The 17,061-nt window shown below is 52.2% G+C and overlaps 1 protein-coding gene and 1 long non-coding RNA gene across 5 annotated transcripts in view; one reads left to right on the top strand and one right to left on the bottom strand.

Moving 5' to 3' along the window:
* The window catches only part of LOC110124197 (uncharacterized), a 34,722-nt gene that overhangs the window by 5,512 nt on the left and 12,149 nt on the right, over positions 1–17,061 (top strand). The window contains exons 2-3 of one of the 4 annotated variants that reach the window (XR_002309697.2): positions 5,467–5,630; positions 11,074–11,419. This is a non-coding gene — a long non-coding RNA (uncharacterized lncRNA). Of the gene's footprint in view, positions 1–5,466; positions 5,631–6,281; positions 6,662–10,719; positions 11,020–11,073; positions 11,420–17,061 lie in introns of those variants that run through there. The other 3 variants (XR_011486258.1, XR_002309693.2, XR_002309696.2) reach the window with 3 other exon arrangements.
* Positions 9–6,167, bottom strand: CLEC3B (C-type lectin domain family 3 member B). The gene is made up of 3 exons (XM_020872640.2): positions 5,901–6,167; positions 3,735–3,833; positions 9–490 (listed from the first exon to the last, which is right to left on the bottom strand). The coding sequence occupies exons 1-3, from the start codon at positions 6,007–6,009 to the stop codon at positions 90–92; spliced, it is 609 nt and encodes a 202-aa protein (XP_020728299.2). The 5' UTR covers positions 6,010–6,167; the 3' UTR covers positions 9–89.

Below are 17,061 nucleotides of genomic sequence, written 5' to 3'. Positions count from 1 at the left end.
ACTCTCCATCATGGTGCACTCTTTATTTGCGAAAGGAGGCGCCCAGCGCGCGGGGGGCGCCGCGCCTCAGGCCCGGCCCTCCCGGCCCGCTAGACGATGGCGAACTGGCAGACGTAGGGCAGCTTGTCGCGGCAGCGCTTGTCGAACCACTTGCCGTTGGCCGCGCCCGATAGGGTGGCGCAGTTCTCGACCTTGCCGCCATCGGGCTGCGCCGTGATCTCCGTCTCCCAGTTCTTGTAGGCGATGTGGCCGCCGGTCATGTCCACCCAGGCGCCCTCGGACGCCATGTCGTTGAAGCCCAGCCAGACCTCGGCCTCGCTGCCCACGCTCTGGCGCAGGTACTCGTATAGGGAGTCGTTCTCGGAGCCCGTCTGCGGGGTGCCCAGGGTGCCCCCGCGTGAGATGCAGTCCTCGCTCGCCTCGTGGAAGGTCTTCGCCTGGACGAAGGCCAGGAAGCACTTCATATGCACCTTGGTACCCTTCAGACAGACTGGGAGGGGAGAAGTGGCCGTCACCCCAGGCTCCCCAGCCGAGAGCCCACTGCCAGGGGCCGGCTCACCCCGCTCCATCCAGCCCTGTCGCCGCGGAGGGGCTCCAGGCCCAGGCCCGAGGGCCGTGCTGTGATGGGCACTGACGCGCATCTGAGACCCCCGATTCACAGCGGGGATGGAGCCCCTGCTGCTGGGCGTTGGCCCAGCCCCCTCAGCTGCAGACAGACGGCCCCTCCCTCCCTCAAGGTCACACCCTTCTCCTGGGTGCCCCATCCAGTGCCCAGGGGAGGCAGGAGCGGGGGCATCTCTCTCCCAGGCAGGATAATTCTGCCTTTAGCAGAATTAAAAGGCCCTTTAGGGGCCTTTTAGCTTGGAGGCTGCACAGGGGGGGCAGAAGCTGGCCTTGGGTGCCCCTCTGCCCAGTCTGCTTCCCACCGCCCCCCTTCACAGCTGGCGCCCCGGACTCTCCTCGATGAATGAACCCCATCTCAGAATGGGCTTCCCAGGGAGCCCCACCAAAGCCACCTGCTCTGATCTTCCTCCCGCCCCACTCTCCCTGAGATTGGGGCCAGGCGACATGCTGACCCAGAGTCCAGACCACACTCCAGGTGCCGAGGACCCCAAATCCTTGCCCCAGGGGCCCAGACAGGCTCCCAGCATCTGCCAGCAGCCTCTTCTGGGTCAGTGCTCCTGAGGGCTGGTTGGGGTGGCGACTGGGAGCACAGAGCTGAGACTGGCCAGTCCCCGGACAGAAGAGATGGCCCAGGCAGTGGGCCAGGAGCTCGCTGTCTCGGGCTCAGAACTCTGAGGAGTCCAAGAGTTCTAAATTTGATTCTGGTCTCAAAGGTTGTGATGAAGGTGTGTATTTGGTCTCATTAGGAACATAGACTGTTTCTGCTTAGCAGTTTATTCTTTAGCTGGGTTTATAACTTGAGATATTTAGACAGTTGGAGTATATGTCTCCATTTGTCCTCTTGCTGCTGATCCTCAAAATTTTAGGGGTGGGTCTGCACTCCACCACCTCCCCCACTCACTCACCTGCTCACTCTGTTACTCTCACTTAACACATGTCCCTGTGTCCCCGTGAGCACCGGACACTCCTGGAACTCTCAACTCCAGGCCTGGAGCATCACTGAGGTGTCTTACTCACAGACACTGTCCCAAGTCAGCCAGCTCTGCCATGTCCCCTCGTGGTGCATCCTAGCCCAGCTTCATCGCCCTTCCCAGCCTGGCCCCACACTGTCTTTCCTTCCTTCTGGGGACACTGTGAAATGCCACCTAGACCCCTTTGGGGTGAAGGTCTGTCCATCCCAGCTTTTGGGAGCGCTGCCCAAAGACAACTCTTAGCTCTCAGCCTCCCTTTGGGGATTGCCTCAGTGGGAGATAGCCCCTCGCCCACAGCTTGCCCCTCCCCAGAGCAGCCCCCACCCAGGGACTGGCCCATGAGCCCCCTTGTCCTGACTCATTACAGCTCTGAAGGGCCCTGCCGAGGTCAGGGCTCCCTCTGCAGTCTCTGGGGCCTTTACTGAGACACAGGGTACTCTGCCCACTCCTGAGTCCTGTCTCTTCCCTTCTGATCCTGGGTACTGATCAGGTACTGATCCTGGGAGGTGCTCCCTCATGAACCTCCTGCAGGCTCGGCTCCAGCTCAGGGCTGCTCCCTGGGAACCCCACCCACAACACTAACATAGTCCTCAATAAGTGTCAGCTCTCAGTACCTAACCATAGTAACTGACATTTTGTCACTCTGGCCTACTTGTGATCTGGTGGGTTCATGCTGGCCCTCCCTAGCTCTGCTCCTGCTATGCCCTCTGCATGGAATCCCTCTTTATCTTCCTACACCTGCTTTAAGGGTGCCAGGGAATACACTGATTGCATGGATATATTGAGGCCCCCAGAGCAGGGCTCCACTGGGTCCACCTGTGTCTCCTTGTGCCTGGCAGAGGCTTGCTAGGTGGGGACCTCACATGTGTTTGTTGATTGGGGGAGAGGAAGGGCAGATGGCAGGAGGGAAGGGTTTCTCCCCTAACCCCTCATTCTCTCAACTCTTTGGCTAGGTCAGCAGAGCTCAGGAATGCTTTGTGTGGGGTTCTTGGCAAGGTGACTTGCAGATTGTCATAAAAGAGAGGGTGATGAGAGAGAGAAGGCCCCCAAGGAGACCGGGAGCCCATGAACCTTCTGGGAATCACCAAACGTGGAGGGGGTGTTTGGATCTCTGTATGCTGTGGACTTTGCACAGGGAGGTCCCCACGACATTGCCCACCTCAGAAGGCAACCGGCATCTGGGTTGCATGGTCTTTGCACAAGTGCAGAGCTTAGTCATGAGACCTTAGAGTTTACCCTGCAAGTCCAGCCCCAGCCCTTCTACTTTACAGATGAGGAAACTGAGGCCTCAAACGGCATTGTGCTCATCTTAAACATTCCCCCATGTGTTAAGTATTACTGATCGTCTGTAGTCTCTGTCCTCCAGGGCAAGGTCACGAAGGAGTAGGTGAGTCTGAGGTGTGTGAAAATTTGAGACAATGTGAAAGGCACTCGGTGGAGAGAAAGAGAACGGGTTGTCCAGGCAGGCTGGCCAGGAAGTGCCAGGGCAGGTGGCTGTGAGCGGACTGTGTCCCCAGGCTCCACTGCTGGGTGTTTTGTCCATCCTGGCTCAGCTGGCTCGTGCAGAGCCAGGAAGACCACAGCCCACCTCTGCTCACACCCAGCACGCACCGGGCCGGCCACCTCCACTCCCAGCCTAACTTGCACTGGCCAGCCAGGGGAAAATGGGCAAAACCAGGGCTCTCTGTCTCAGCTCCCCTCTCTAGAGCAGGGATGATAAATCCTGCCTCGGCACAGTGATGATGACTGGGAGTGACAGGATCAGCAAAGCTGCTCCACAGGTGTTGAGGCTCATGCCCTACAGGACTGTGGAGCCGGCTGAGTGGGGGGTCTCCTGGGGGCTCATTAGGATGGCCTCTGCTCCACCAGCCCTCCAGGGCTCACGCGTCCAGCGGGCGGTAATGGATTCTTGTGGGAGAGTTCATTGTCCTCTTGGGACCTTCCTGCTTCCACACATCAGGGGATCTTCCTGAGAGGAAGCAGGCTGAGGAGGGGCCTCCTTGAATCTGGTGCCCTGGACTAGGGGAGCCAGCCAGTTCCCTGGTGCTGGGCCAAAGGCTAGAAGCGGACCCCTGACTGCTGGCCTGAGCACCTGTGTCCAACACACGCCCGCCTGGAGAGGTGGCCATGTTCACTCACCTGTCTGCAAGGCCTGCTGCTCCTTCAGCAGGGCCACCTCCTGGGCCAGGCTGTCCAGCTGAGCTTTGAGCTCCTCCAGCATCTTCGGACTCACGGCATCTAGGATGAAGTCAGAAGGAAGTGGGCACAATCCCTTGATGAAGGCAGGAGGGATGGGGGCAGGGCAGGGACTGGAGGGGTGGACCACCATCAGCCACAAGGGGACAGGGGATGACCCTTCGACCTTGATGTTATGGCAGACTCTGTCTCTCCCTGTTCCTGCCAGAGGTCATCCAAGTGATTGCTCGTGATTTCCCTTCTGCCAGGGACCCTCCTTACTTGCTCTTGCTCACAGGAGACCTGTACTGCATTGCGTAGAAGGGATCAGATGGGATGGCAATTGGCAGGGGTGGGGTGGGGGTACAGGCAGAGGCTTCAGTGACCCCCCCACCCTGACCATCCTCCCAGCTCCAGAGGAGAACAGAGCACGGGAAGCAGGGCCGGGGCCCTGGCAACCTCCCAGGTGTACTTTCCCGGAGGAACAGCACACAGACCAGCAGGGCGGGTGCCCGGGCTGGCAGGGACAGGGAGAGAGAGTCAGGGCACTCCGCTCTTGCTGTCTGCTGTCCTGCGGGCCTCCAGTGCCCTGGACCTCCACGGGCCACCTGCATGGCTGGAGAGGACCAGGGCATTGTCTGGTTTGACCTTCGTGTCCATGTGATGAGATCTGTGATTTACATGTTCGAATAAATACATACTACATCTTCGGGAAACTTGAGAAATTAGCAACTCTTTTCCACATTGAAAAATTCTGTTCTTTGCCTTTGGAACTGTGTATCCTTTACAAAGAACATCCTTGGTGGCATTTTTCGCTAATGTTCATGGACATAGCATGCATGCCGCCAGTCCTCTCTTTTTTTTAATGAACATTTTGTGGAAGGCAACACAGCCATATAGTATTTAAATACCCGAACAGTTCAAAATGTTCAAGTCTCTTTCCCAGTCAATCTGCTCTCAGCTCTCTAGTTTCTCTTCCCAGAGATAATCACTGTTGCTAACTCTTGTGAATCCCTCCAGAAAAGTTCTATGCATATACAAGTAAATATGTATTTTTTTCTTTGAAGTAAATATATATATATTTACATAAATCCCTTTTTCAAAACAAATGTCACATAAGTATCCATTCTGCTTTGAATTTTTTGTTGTTTATTTTATGAACTGAAACCTTGGGGATCATTTCCTGTCGGCCCCGGGACCCGCCCATTCTGTTGCAGGCCTGTGGGTCTCCACGGTCCTAACGTGCCCTTGCGCACATCATCCATGACCAATGGGCAGCTGTCCATTTACAGTGGCGGCTCCGGGAGGGGCCTGAGTGCAGCTACGCCCCCTGGCCGTGCCTCGTCTGTGCCCTTGGCCCCAGGCCAGCCGTTTTGCTGCCTGCATCAGCACTCTCATCTCCTGGAGCCCTGTGGGGGTGACAGCCCACGGCATTGCCATGGCACTTCACTAGTGTTGTCTCAACACAGCCCGGGGTGACCTCACTGCAGGCAGGGCTCCAAGGGCAGGCCTTGCTGAGGCCAGGGCCACCCAAGGACACCCTAGGCCCAGAGGCCGCGGAGGGAGAGCAAAGCCGCCTCCACTGTCCTAGTTCAGCCGTGAACATTTTCATTTCCTCAAGGCTGTGATACACCATAGAACCATGAATTGTTCTTTTTTCCTTCCCCTGTGCATTACGTTATACCCTGTGTTCCAGATGCCTTACATGTTTTCTATCATGAAATCCTCCCAACCAACCTTTTGAGCCAAGGCCCCCATCTCAGTTTCACAGTTGAGCAGCCTGAGGTTCGGAGACAACAAAGCGGAGCCTTGTCAGCCCTCCCGAGGAGAGTCGGACATCTCCAGGCTGCCAAGCCAAAGGTTTGGTTTCTCTTAAAATCTTGGGGTGGTGGGGGAGGAGTGCGTGTCCGTTAAGGTGATCTGCAAAGTTCTTTCCGATTCTAAGAGCCAGTGACTCTGACAGTTCTGACAGCTGCCCCTGTGGCTGGAGAACTCACCCCGGTCCCAGTCTTGGGGGGTGCGGGTGGCTACCTCACTGATGCTGGGCTGGGGAGAAGGGAAGGGAAGGAGAGAAGGGAGGGTGGGGGCCTGTCAAGGAGAGAGCGGCTAGCTCCCCACCCACCTCCTTACCTTTCTTGGCATTTGCAGCCTTCTTGACCTTGGCGGTGGGGGTGTCGGCGGCGACCTGGGTCAGGAGGGAGAGGAGGCAGAGGAGCAGGCAGGGCCCCCAGAGCGCCATGCTGCTGCCGGCCGGGCTGCGGCTGCTGCTGCCTGCGTGGGCCTGGGTCACAGAGCACTGGCAGCTGGGGCCGAGCGGCGAGTCTTGAGGCACGGCCACGGGGACCTCTGTCCAGGAAACCCTCCCAAAGTTGGCTGCCGGAGTGCCAAAAAAAAAAAAGTATATCCTGCAAAAAGAGGAAGGCCTGGGAGCCGCAGAACCTGGCTGCTGCTGGGGGAACACCCACCCAGCATCCTGGCCCCGCCCTCTGAAACAGAGTCATTGTTTTCTAGGATTCTGCAAAATACACAGTCGTCCTCAGAGCTCCCATCTGCTGGGCAGTTACCTCAGGCAGGCACTGGGTCACGCTTTTCCCTGGCCTCACAAAGGCCTCACACCAGCAATCTGAGGCAGGTGCTGGCATTTCCCCATTTTACAGTTGAGGAAACTGAGGCTCAGTGAGGTTAAGGGAGCCTCAGCTACCAAACCTGTTTGAGGCAGCACCAGTATCTGACCCCAGCCCGGGTACAGAACAGTCATGGAACCGTGTCTCCTTAGGGACAGAGCTGGGGCTCGCTGCCAAATTGTCTGGAGTGTTTGCTGTGATTCCCTTGTGGTTCTGCATCTGTGTTCTTGTTGCATGTTTGGTTAAAAATACAAAGAACTTTCCTTTCTTGCTTTCACTCTCTGTTTTTCAACCATCCTTTCCTGAAGCCAAGGCGACCACGGTGGGAGAGGGGCAGCCTGGTGTCCCAGAGTGGTGTCAGACACGGGGCAGGGAGGAAAGAATGTCCCCAGGGAGGGCGGCCTGGTGTGGGGTGTCAGGACGCAACAGGGTGGAAGGGGGCACCCCCCGGGGGAACAGAGGTCCCACATGCAGTGTTGGAGTCCAAGGGGAGAAGAGATCTGCGTGGGAGAGCGGGTGGGGACACATGGGAGAGAGTGCTTACACGTCAAATAAGTACATTTATTAAGACCGTGGGGAAAAAAAAAAGACCTTGAGAGCCAGGTTTCTCATTGTCAGGAAAGGGAGATACAAATACATAGAGAAAACATAGAGAATGTTTCCAACAGTGTAGGATTAAAATTGGAGCTGTCGGTGTGCAGTTGTGGACTTGGACACATGGAGCCGAATCTGTAACTGTCCACAGAAATGAGCGCATCAGTCCCCCAGCTAGACGTCTGGGTGGAGCAGCAGCCCCACCAAAGGCTTGAGCATGCCTAGCATCCAAGTGCTGGCTTCTCAATACAGCTTTCCACGAAAAGGAACCGCAGCACCTTGGAGCAACGGCTTATTACAGGGCTGGGGCAGGAAAAGGAGAAGCTAAGCCCAGCCCAAGTTATTTTGCCAGAACATAAGAAAATGTTTAAAGAAGGATGAGAACGTGGCAGGACACGGAACCAGCTTGAAGGAGCTTCTTAGGGCCCAAATCGGGGACAGTTTGAACATCAAAACAGTGACAGTAACAGTAAAATAGGAAGGCATGAGTGCATACAGATACAAATAAGTGAATACACTGCAAGTCTGATGAGCAATGAGATATTTTCTTTTCTTTTTGTTTTTGAGATATTTTCATTGTCTCAGATTATTTGCCCACAAAATACTTATTAACTACAAAGAGGAAAGAGTCACCTTGCAACGGAGAAGCCTGGGCAGACGTCACTTTAATGAAGTGACCGAGGTCAGCACCGTCAGAAACGGACCCAGCAGAGAGCCTGCAGCCCCCGAGCACCTGATGGGCTGGGGGGAGACTCGTGCCGAGGACACAACGCACAAGCCCAACTGAGGGGCTCCCTCCACAGCAACTGCCCAGCAGTTTTCAGAACTGTCCAGGACACATCTGAGGACACGAAGGAGGTCACAGACAGAACAGCAAATGTGCTGCGCTCTGGACCAGACCCTTCTGCTCTCTGGACGCCCCTGGGACGGGGTGAGGAGCACGTGGCAGGGATGGTACGTCGTGATGATGGAAGAGAGGGCCTCAGCCACAGGGACCATGCACTAAAGTGGGAGGCAGTGATAGGGCATCAGGTCAATGACTTCCTTGGAAATGGCTCAGGGGAAAAACGTTCTCTGTGCTGTAGTTGCAGATTTTGTGTGAGCTTTAGATGGTTCCACAAGAAAATGCCACACTGTGTAACTCAGGCTCTTCTTGCAGGGACCCCCGCCTTGCTCCATCTGACCTGGGCAGGGACGTGCCTGAAGCCCGGTGGGCCAGGCCCCGCCCTGCAGTCCCCCAGCGCCAGAGCCTGGGGCAGGCAGCAGGCACTCCGTGCGGCTGGCCCTTCCTATCTGGGCCAGCCCTCACGTTCTCAGAGTGCAAGAAGGCTTTATATTCTCAGCCGTGCCCTCAGTGGGACGTTGAGGGCCAAAGATTAAGCAACCTACCAGGGAGTCTTGCTTCCTGGAACTCTGGATGGGTAGCACACGGCAAGAGAAATTATGGTTCTCTTTTTCTTTTTAAAACTCCATTGTGTTCCTGATTTTCTCTTCTCGGCTCTTGGGCAGCAGGGAAACGAGAGGAGTTTGTTTCCAAGTACAAGGCCAGCATAAGCCCAGCTGTGGAGGCCGTGCCCTGGGTAGGCTGGGGAGGGGGCCCTAGAGGAGCCACTCAGAAGCCTAGAACCCTCTGCCCTGGGGCTTACCCCGTCGGAGCCACGGGGGAGCCAGGCTGCATCAGAGCTGCCTGGGACTGTCCTTACCCGGCCGGTCCCCCGGCCACTGTGCCGCCCTGGGGGTGCGAGGCCCTCCGTGCCAGCGGGGCTGCAGGCGACCTCTCTAGAGGCAAGTGGCCCACCGTCCCTCGATCTCTGAGCTAGACAGCTAAGTGGAGGAGGCCACGTGCTTTAACCGATATGGGATGTCCTTTTCCATTGATCTCCATGTGTTTGCTTAAAGCTTTCCTGGAACGAGCAGCTCATTACTCTACAAAATAGCTGGTTCCATCATTAGACACTTGGCTTGTTATTGTTATGCCCGATGTCTGAATCCCCGAGCGGGAAGAGAGAAGGCTTCCAAGACAATGCAACTCGCAAAAAAAGGAAGTTTATTGCTGACTCGAGTCAGGGCTCCCGCCGCGCGTCCAACGCAGTGGTACGGGGTCAGAGAGCGCTGAGCTCAAGCTGTTACCCAATTTATAAGGTGTGCATAAGCAGTTGGTAGCTGGCTTAAGCGGATTGGTTACATGTTTGCAAAGTAATCTTATTGGCCCAAACCTTCGCGGGCTTTTTTCAAACTTGGGCGTTCGCGGGCTTTTCAGCTTTCCCCTGATAGGTTCCCTTTTTCTTGCTAGGCGCATGTTGATTGGCTGGCTCCAGGTTACCTGATGGGGGCGGGGAATCCCACCATTTCAGGGGAAACCGAAACCCAGGTCCGGGCCGCCTGCCAGCCCCAGCAGCCCCACAGTTATAAAGTCCCCCTGTGGTGAGGCAGTTCCCTGGTGCACCAGAACAGTCGTTTAAGGGGCCAGCAAATGTCGGCAATATACAGCCTTGACATACTCCTTCCCCGATTTGGAACCACTCAGCTTGCTTATTTAACTTATATGCAGAGCACATCATGTGAAATGCCGGGCTGGATGAAGCACAAGCTGGAATCAAGATTGCCGGGAGAAATATCAGTAACCTCAGATATGCAGATGACACCACCACTTATGGCAGAAAGCGAAGAACTAAAGAGCCTCTTGATAAAGGTGAAAGAGAGTGAAAAAGCTGGCTTAAAACTCAACATTCAAAAAAACTAAGATCATGCATCTGGTCCCATCACTTCATGGCAAATAGACGGGGAAACAATGGAAACAGTGACAGACTTTATTTTCTTGGGCTCCAAAATCATTGCAGATGGTGACTGCAGCCATGAAATTAAAAGACGCTTGCTCCTTGGAAGAAAAGCTATGACCAATTTAGACAGCATATGAAAAAGCAGAGACATCATTTGGCCAAAAAAGGCCTATATAGTCAAAGCTGTGGTTTTTCCAGTAGTCACGTATGGATGTGAGAGTTGGACCATAAAGAAAGCTGAGCGCTGAAGAATTGATGCTTTTGAACTATGGTGTTGGAGAAGACTCTTGAGAGTCCCTTGGACTGCAAGGAGATCCAACCAGTCCATCCTAAAGGAGATCAGTCCTGAATATTCATTGGAAGGACTGACTGCTGAAGCTGAAACTCCAATACTTTGGCCATCTGATGTGAAGAACTAACTCATTGGAAAAGACCCTGATGCTGGGAAAGATTGAAGGCAGGAGGAGAAGGGGACGACAGAGGATGAGATGGTTGGATAGAATCACTGACTCAATGTACGTGAGTTTGAGTAAACTGGGAGTTGGTGATGGACAGGAGGCCTGGCGTGCTGCAGTTCATGGGGTTGCAGAGACAGACTCGACTGAGCTACTGAACTGAAATGTTGGCACCTGGCCTTGCTGTCCCTCTTTGATTGTCTCTTCTCCTTGTTCCTTCCCCTCTTCCTCCCAACTTTCCTTCTAAGATACTGTTCCTGGACTTTTAAAAATCTTGAAAGCCTCTTTGCATAGAATTCTGCTTGCCACAGTCCTCACTGTGTTTGTGTTTGTGCGTGTTCTCAAGGAGTCTGCTGTGGACAGGGGCCTGTGTCTCCTGTGTTCAGAATGGACACGCTATTCAGAAAGCCGCTCTTTGTAGACACAGCATGCCTCATTTGTTGCCCGTGTTGAGCTTAGGGCCATTAACCCCCCAGGTCCTCTTGTCCATCCCTAGTTCTCCCCGGCCACGTGAGGACCACCATTTCGGCCACCTGCAGTAGACTCACCACCAGCCCTGGGGAATTTCATCCTCCCAGCATAAAAGATCTTCTCGTGGACCGTCCCCCAGACCTCTACCAGCCGATAGGGCACCAAGCTGGGGGCATTTCAGCCAGGAGATCTATGCGGGGTTACTGTCCACAAGTGAAAGGAAAGGTCTGTGCGCTCACACCCCACCCTCAGGGCCCAGTCTTCTGTCAGTTTCCCTGCACAAAGAATCATTTTGACAATAAAGCCAGAGGCAGAAAAATCTGAAGAGGGCTCCGAAAGGCACATTTCAGTTGTTGTTTTTTTTTTTTTCCCTCCCAAGCTGCTGGAAATCTGAATTATATAAAACAAGCACGGGCCACCCCACCCACGTCGTGCACGGATGAAAACATCCCCCACCCCTCCACCCTCGTCGCACACAGATGTTTCCTTTTAGCTCCGCTGGCCCTGGGTCAACAGAAATGTGGCCCGCCTATGGAGCAGAGAACTTTCCACACTCTGTTCAAAGGTAAGAACATCCAGGCTGCCCATCTCCAAGAATGCTGCAAGGGCCAAAGACCAACATCCTGTTACCATGGTCTCAGTGACCCTCGTTAGGAAAGTCACTTGTTCCTTTTCGAACCTTCCGTTGGCCTGGTTCTGTCATTCACTCAGCAAGTACTGCCCCTGCCCCTGCCCCTGTGTGCCAGGCCCTCGGGCACACACAGCGCGGAAGGCAGTACACCATCTGGCCAGGTTCTCGGCTCCGTAGGGCCACATTTCTTGTTGTTTTGTCCCTAAAGGTCAGCAGTACCCTAGTGGAAAGAGAACTGGGAGTCTTGGATTCTAAGCGGAGCTCAGACACCCAGCACTTGGGTCTTCTGGGGCAAGTTATTCCAGACCCAGATCTCTCTTTCATAAAACAGGATAATCTCTACCCTGCCTACATAATGGGATTTAAAAAAAAAAAAAACTTTTTACTTTATATTGGAGTATCGTTGATTAACAGGCGTTGTGATAGTTTCCGGTGAACAGCCAAGGGACTCGTGTATCCATTCTCCCCCAAACTCTCCTCTCATCCAGGCTGCCACGTAACACTGAGCAGTTTCATGTTACACAGCAAGTCCTTGTTGGTTATCCACTCTGAATATAGTAGCGAGTACACGTCCATCCCAAACCCCCCGTCTCTTGCCCCCATTCTTCCCCTCCCCTGAACAACCATGAGTCTGTTCTCTAAACCTGTGAGTCTATTTCTTCCCCAAGTTCATCTGCGTCATTTCTTCGTAGACTTCACATATAAGGGATGTCATCCAGTACTCTTCTGCACAGTGGAACCCTGGGTGTTGAAAGGTTGTTGCTGAACGATTAGACGCGGGATTCTTGGCCTCCGGAGGAGACGAATTCAATCCGGGGCCAGAGACGAGGCTGGATCGCTCAGAGCTTTTGTGTAATAAAGTTTTATTAAAGTATAAAGGAGATAGGGAAAGCTTCTGACATAGGCATCAGAAGGGGGCAAAAGAATACCCCCCTCCTAGTCTTTAGCTGTCTGTTATATAGTCACTCACAGTCTGTTAATGAAAAGGATGTCATAAAATTTAGAATGATACCAGATAATTCATCCCTGGCCATAAAACGATTGACTTGAATCTTGTAGAAGGGCAGAATACCAACAAATATTTTCATTTACATAGATTAGGGGAACAATACCTGAGTAAGTAAATTTAGGCCATTTGGCGGAACCAACTTTAAGATAGAGTCTGGGGTTCATTAACATAGCTTAAGACAACATTTCCATACGAAAAAGAAACGTATTGGTCAACTCAAGGTTTGAGAGTAGTTAGCTTCAGGTGAGACCAGGTGTCATGGCAACACAGCACTTTAAGAGAAACCTCTTTTAAATTTGTATAGAGAAGGAAAAACATATCGCTGGTTTGTTTCTTCCTGCCGCTTAAGAGAGATAAAAATGTCTGGCACCTGCAGCTTCTTTTTTCCATTTGGAGACCCCTGGCCTTCCTGCCTGTTACCCTCTCAGTATGAAACGGCCGGGCCACCTGTAAAGGTGTGGGAGGCCGGAGGAAGGGGGTGAGGCGCTGCACGGCCCTCAGGGCTCCACGGCCTCTGTCCGCCGCCTTCCTCCTTCCACCCCAGGACTGGGACACTAAATGACCTGACTTGTAAATTTGGGAGGAGTCAACCTTGCGTGTGCAGCCCAGTTCTGCACTTACCTGATGTCTCCAGCTGTAACAGCTCACGCAGGAATAGAAAATCTGATTAACTCTGTGGGATACTATAGATGGCCATCTGCTTTTCTGACACCTTTCCCCCACTCCTCCACAAATGGCCTTAAAATTCAGCAAATATAAACCTGGTTGTGCATTTAGGGATCCTGAAAATTCACGTTATCACACTGGCCATGCACAACCTCTCTAGTTTAAGTTTTGCTGGTTTCTCTTTTTCCCATAGAACCCCGCTCTGTGCACCAGGTCAGGTCCTTAGCCCATGGCCAGAATCTGTGGGCCCGCAGGGAAGGAATGGGCTGGTGGCAGACTGTTCCCTTCCAAAGCTCTGTCTCCTCTGGAATTTTTCAGAGAACAAGCTTTTTTTTCATTGATTTTCTCTGTTGATTTCCTATTTTCAATTTCATTGACATCTATATTGCTATGTTGATTTTTTATAATTTTTCTCCTTCTGCTGACTTTGGATTTAATTTGCTCTTCTTTTTCTAATTTCCTAAGGTGGGAGCTTAGATGATTGATTTTGGATCTTTCATCTTTCCTAATATTCAGTGATTTAAATTTCCTTCTAAGCACTGCTTTTGCTACATCCCACAAATTTTGATAAGTAGTGTTTTCATTTTCATTTAGTTCAAAATATGAGATTTCATTTGCGATTTTTTCTTTGACCCGTGTTATTTAAAACTGTGCTGTTTAATCTTCAAGTGTGCGTGTGTGTGTGTGTGGCAGGGGGGCAGTTCCAGCTATCTTTCTGTGACTGATTTACAGTTTAATTCTATCATGGTCTAGGAGCAGGTCATTGTGATTTCTGTTCTATTAGATTTGTTAAGGTGCATTTTATGGTTCAGAATGTGGTCTATCTGCATGAATGTTTCCAAGTGAGCTTGAGAAGAATGTGTGTCCAGCTGTTGATGGATAAAGCAGTCTATGGGTGCTAAGTCCTTTCAGTCGTGTCTGACTCTTTGCGATGCTATGGACTGTCTTTGCGACCCTCCAGGCCCCTCTGTCCATGGGATTCTCCAGGCAAGAATACTGAAGTGGGTTGCCGTGCCTTCCTCCAGGGGAATCTTCCCAACCCAGGGATCGAACTCACATCTTATGTCTTCTGCATTGGCAGGTGGGTTCTTTACCACTAGCACTACCTGGGAAGCCCCCAAAGCAGTCTGTAGATGTCCATTATATCCAGATTGATGCTGTTGGCGAGTCCAAACATATCCTTACCAATTTCCTGCCTGCTCCATCTGTTCATCTCTGACAGAGGGATGTTGAATTCTCCAGTTATGATAGTAGATTCATGTATTCCTCCTTGCTGCTCTGTCAGAGTTTTTTACCCCGTGTATTTTAATGCTCTGTTGTTAGGCATATACACGTTAAAGATTTTTATGTCTTCTTGGATTTTTATGTCTTAATCATTATGTAATGCTCCTCTTTATTCCTGATAACTTTCCTTGCTCTGAAGTCTCCTCTGTCTGAAATTAATATAGCTACTGTAGTTTTCTTTAGATGAATGGTACCATGGTTTATCTTTCTTCCTCCACTTACTTTTATTCTATATGCGTCTCCTATTTAAAGTGAGCTTCACACAGCTTGCTTTCTCTCTGGACTCGCCTGCTGGCCTCCCCAGTTTGGGCAGCAGTGGTTGTCTCGGGTCCTCAGCTCTCTTCCGGTTCTGAGAAGCCCTGCAGCTCTGCCAGCCTGCTCAGTTCTGGCTTCTCCTTTTCATTTACTCCAAGTGCCAGCGAGGCTCAACTTCAGGGGCTGTCCCAGCAGTGAATTAGGAAAACTTCAGATCTCCTTGCCAGGACATTAGGCCCCCTGCCCAGCCCTGACCCTGGCCCAGCACCCTCAGAGCCACTCCCACCTCTATTTCCTTGGTACCTGCCAAGCCAGGTCTTGCGACTCTTTTGATGAGTCATGCCTTTCTTCCCAGGGCAGGGCCTGTGTTCCCTGCTCAGGCTGGGCTGTCATCAGCCCCTAGTTATGGGCCTAGAGCCAAGGAGGGAAGGTGTTATCACTTTATGAGAAATCTGCCTCAAGTATGGTGCCTGTGTGGAAACTGGTACGGTGTTTCTCTGGGGAATGTTTCTCTAAGGGTGGGAGTTTCTTCTGCCTGCCCAAAGCGTCCAGAGGAATATGAGGGACCAAGCGCTATCTTTCTCCCAGGTCAGAGTCCCTTTCTTTCCTGACCAAAGCCCTGTCTCCGGCAAAGGACCCTGCCAAGGGCATCGCTTTAGTTTCCTGTGTTGCTCGGCCATTCTCGCACGAGCTGATACTGGGATGAACTTCTGTTTTCACTCTTTGGTGACATTTCCCGAACTCAATTATTAGGTCAACGGGCATGAAATTTTTAAGACTTTTAATACACACTGCCAGACTATCTTCAAAAAAATACTGTATAGCATAGATTTACGCTCAACTGGCAGTTATATGGGAGACCATTGCCTTTACTGAGCAAAACGCAAACTGCTGTCAGTTTTCGAAATTCATGTGCTTTGTAGGCTTGAATTTACACGATTTGAGAGACCAAGGAATCATAGAAATAATACAAGCAATTAGAATATTCTGTAACACTCCATTCCTTCCATGCCTACCCTCACTGAGCACCCCCTGCCCACAAGCTTCTGATTGCCTTCTGGCTGATTTTAGTTCTTCTCCCCAACATTGATTTAATGGTCGGTAAAGACAGACTCTAGTTCTGCTGGATGAAGTAGTGGATTTCTCTAGGACAGTATTTTCCGAAGTCTTTGCCAGTCTCTGCCTTCAGCTCTCTCTTCCCTTATTCTGAGAGCTGCAGTAATCAGACAATACCAGGAAAGCCTCTCTGGGAGAGACTCTGCTCACTTGGTATTGTTTCATCTGTGATGGACGCTTCTTCCAGGTAGGGTGGCCCTCAAGGAAAGGTGTGGATGGGGCGGTAGAGACAGACGCTGACATCTGCTTCTCCCCCTTCACCTGCACTGGAAGCGGTCCGCCAGCAGGCCCAGGCAGGTGGCGGTCCCACAGCTGGACTGGGAAAGCCTCACCTGTCTGTGGCAACTCTCCGATGTCTTTAATCATCAAAACGGAAGGCTTCTCAACTGTGTTCACGTTCTGGTTGCAGCTGTGCAGTCCCCCTGTTAACGGGCAGTCAACCAGTGCCTGGGGAAGAGGGACAGGCTGATCGCCGCCTCGCTGGCAGCGCTGTCGTGGCGCCCGTGAGGACTCTGACTGGAAAAAAAGCAAAAAAAGCAAGCCCCACCGTTCTCCCCACCGGGCAGCAGCTCCAAGTCCAAGTCTAGGCCGCCGCTTCCCTCCACTGGGCACACCTGGCCAGGCCGGGAGGAGGTGCCCACGCCAGGGCCTCTGCGGTCAGTCTACAAGGGCTTCAGTTCACATTATCTTCTTTCCATTTGGCAATAAAACTTCCTAACTCCTTACCCTGTTGGTTTAATGAAATGCAGAGAGTAAATGCCACGCTGAAACACTCTCCTTCATGAATCAGCTCCTTCCCCAGGGCCCTCTTGAAGATCGATTGGGGAGTTTCAGTTCCCCGGGAAAAGGAATACAAAGACTGCTTCAACCCATGAACAGACCTAATTCCAACACGCTGCCCTGTGAGTAGAACACAGGCTCATAGAAAGCATGTTCTGATGCCGTGGAGAATGGCCTCCCTTCTGTCCCCAGAGTATGAAGGCAGGCTGAGTAATCAAATGACAACATCTCTAAAGCAGCCTTCTTAATACTGATAAAACATGGAAATCTTATAAAACACCAGGGAGTGGTTATAAAACATGAAGCAATTTCCAAACAAGAGTGATAAGAAAGGCTGGCTAAGAACCAGACTCTAGGGGAGCTTGGCTGGGATCTCTTGGAGGGCAAGATGCAAGAACTGGGCTTCCCCAAAACTCGGGAAGGCTCACCAGCCAGGCAGAAGCCCTGGGTCGGTACCCAGGGCAAAATGCCTTCTCCATCTCCTCAACCAGGAAGCCCCCAAATGCACGAGGTGCATTTATATTGTTGTGTGTGTGTCTTATCTTGAAAGCTCTAAAGGGGAGAAAATTGACAATATACATATCATAAGCATTTCCTTTGAACTACTTTTATGCTAGGTCTTACTT

The sequence above is a fragment of the Odocoileus virginianus genome, unplaced genomic scaffold (genome assembly GCF_023699985.2).
Source record: "Odocoileus virginianus isolate 20LAN1187 ecotype Illinois unplaced genomic scaffold, Ovbor_1.2 Unplaced_Contig_2, whole genome shotgun sequence".
Lineage (NCBI taxonomy): Eukaryota > Metazoa > Chordata > Mammalia > Artiodactyla > Cervidae > Odocoileus > Odocoileus virginianus.
This window is presented reverse-complemented; position numbering and strand designations above follow the sequence as displayed.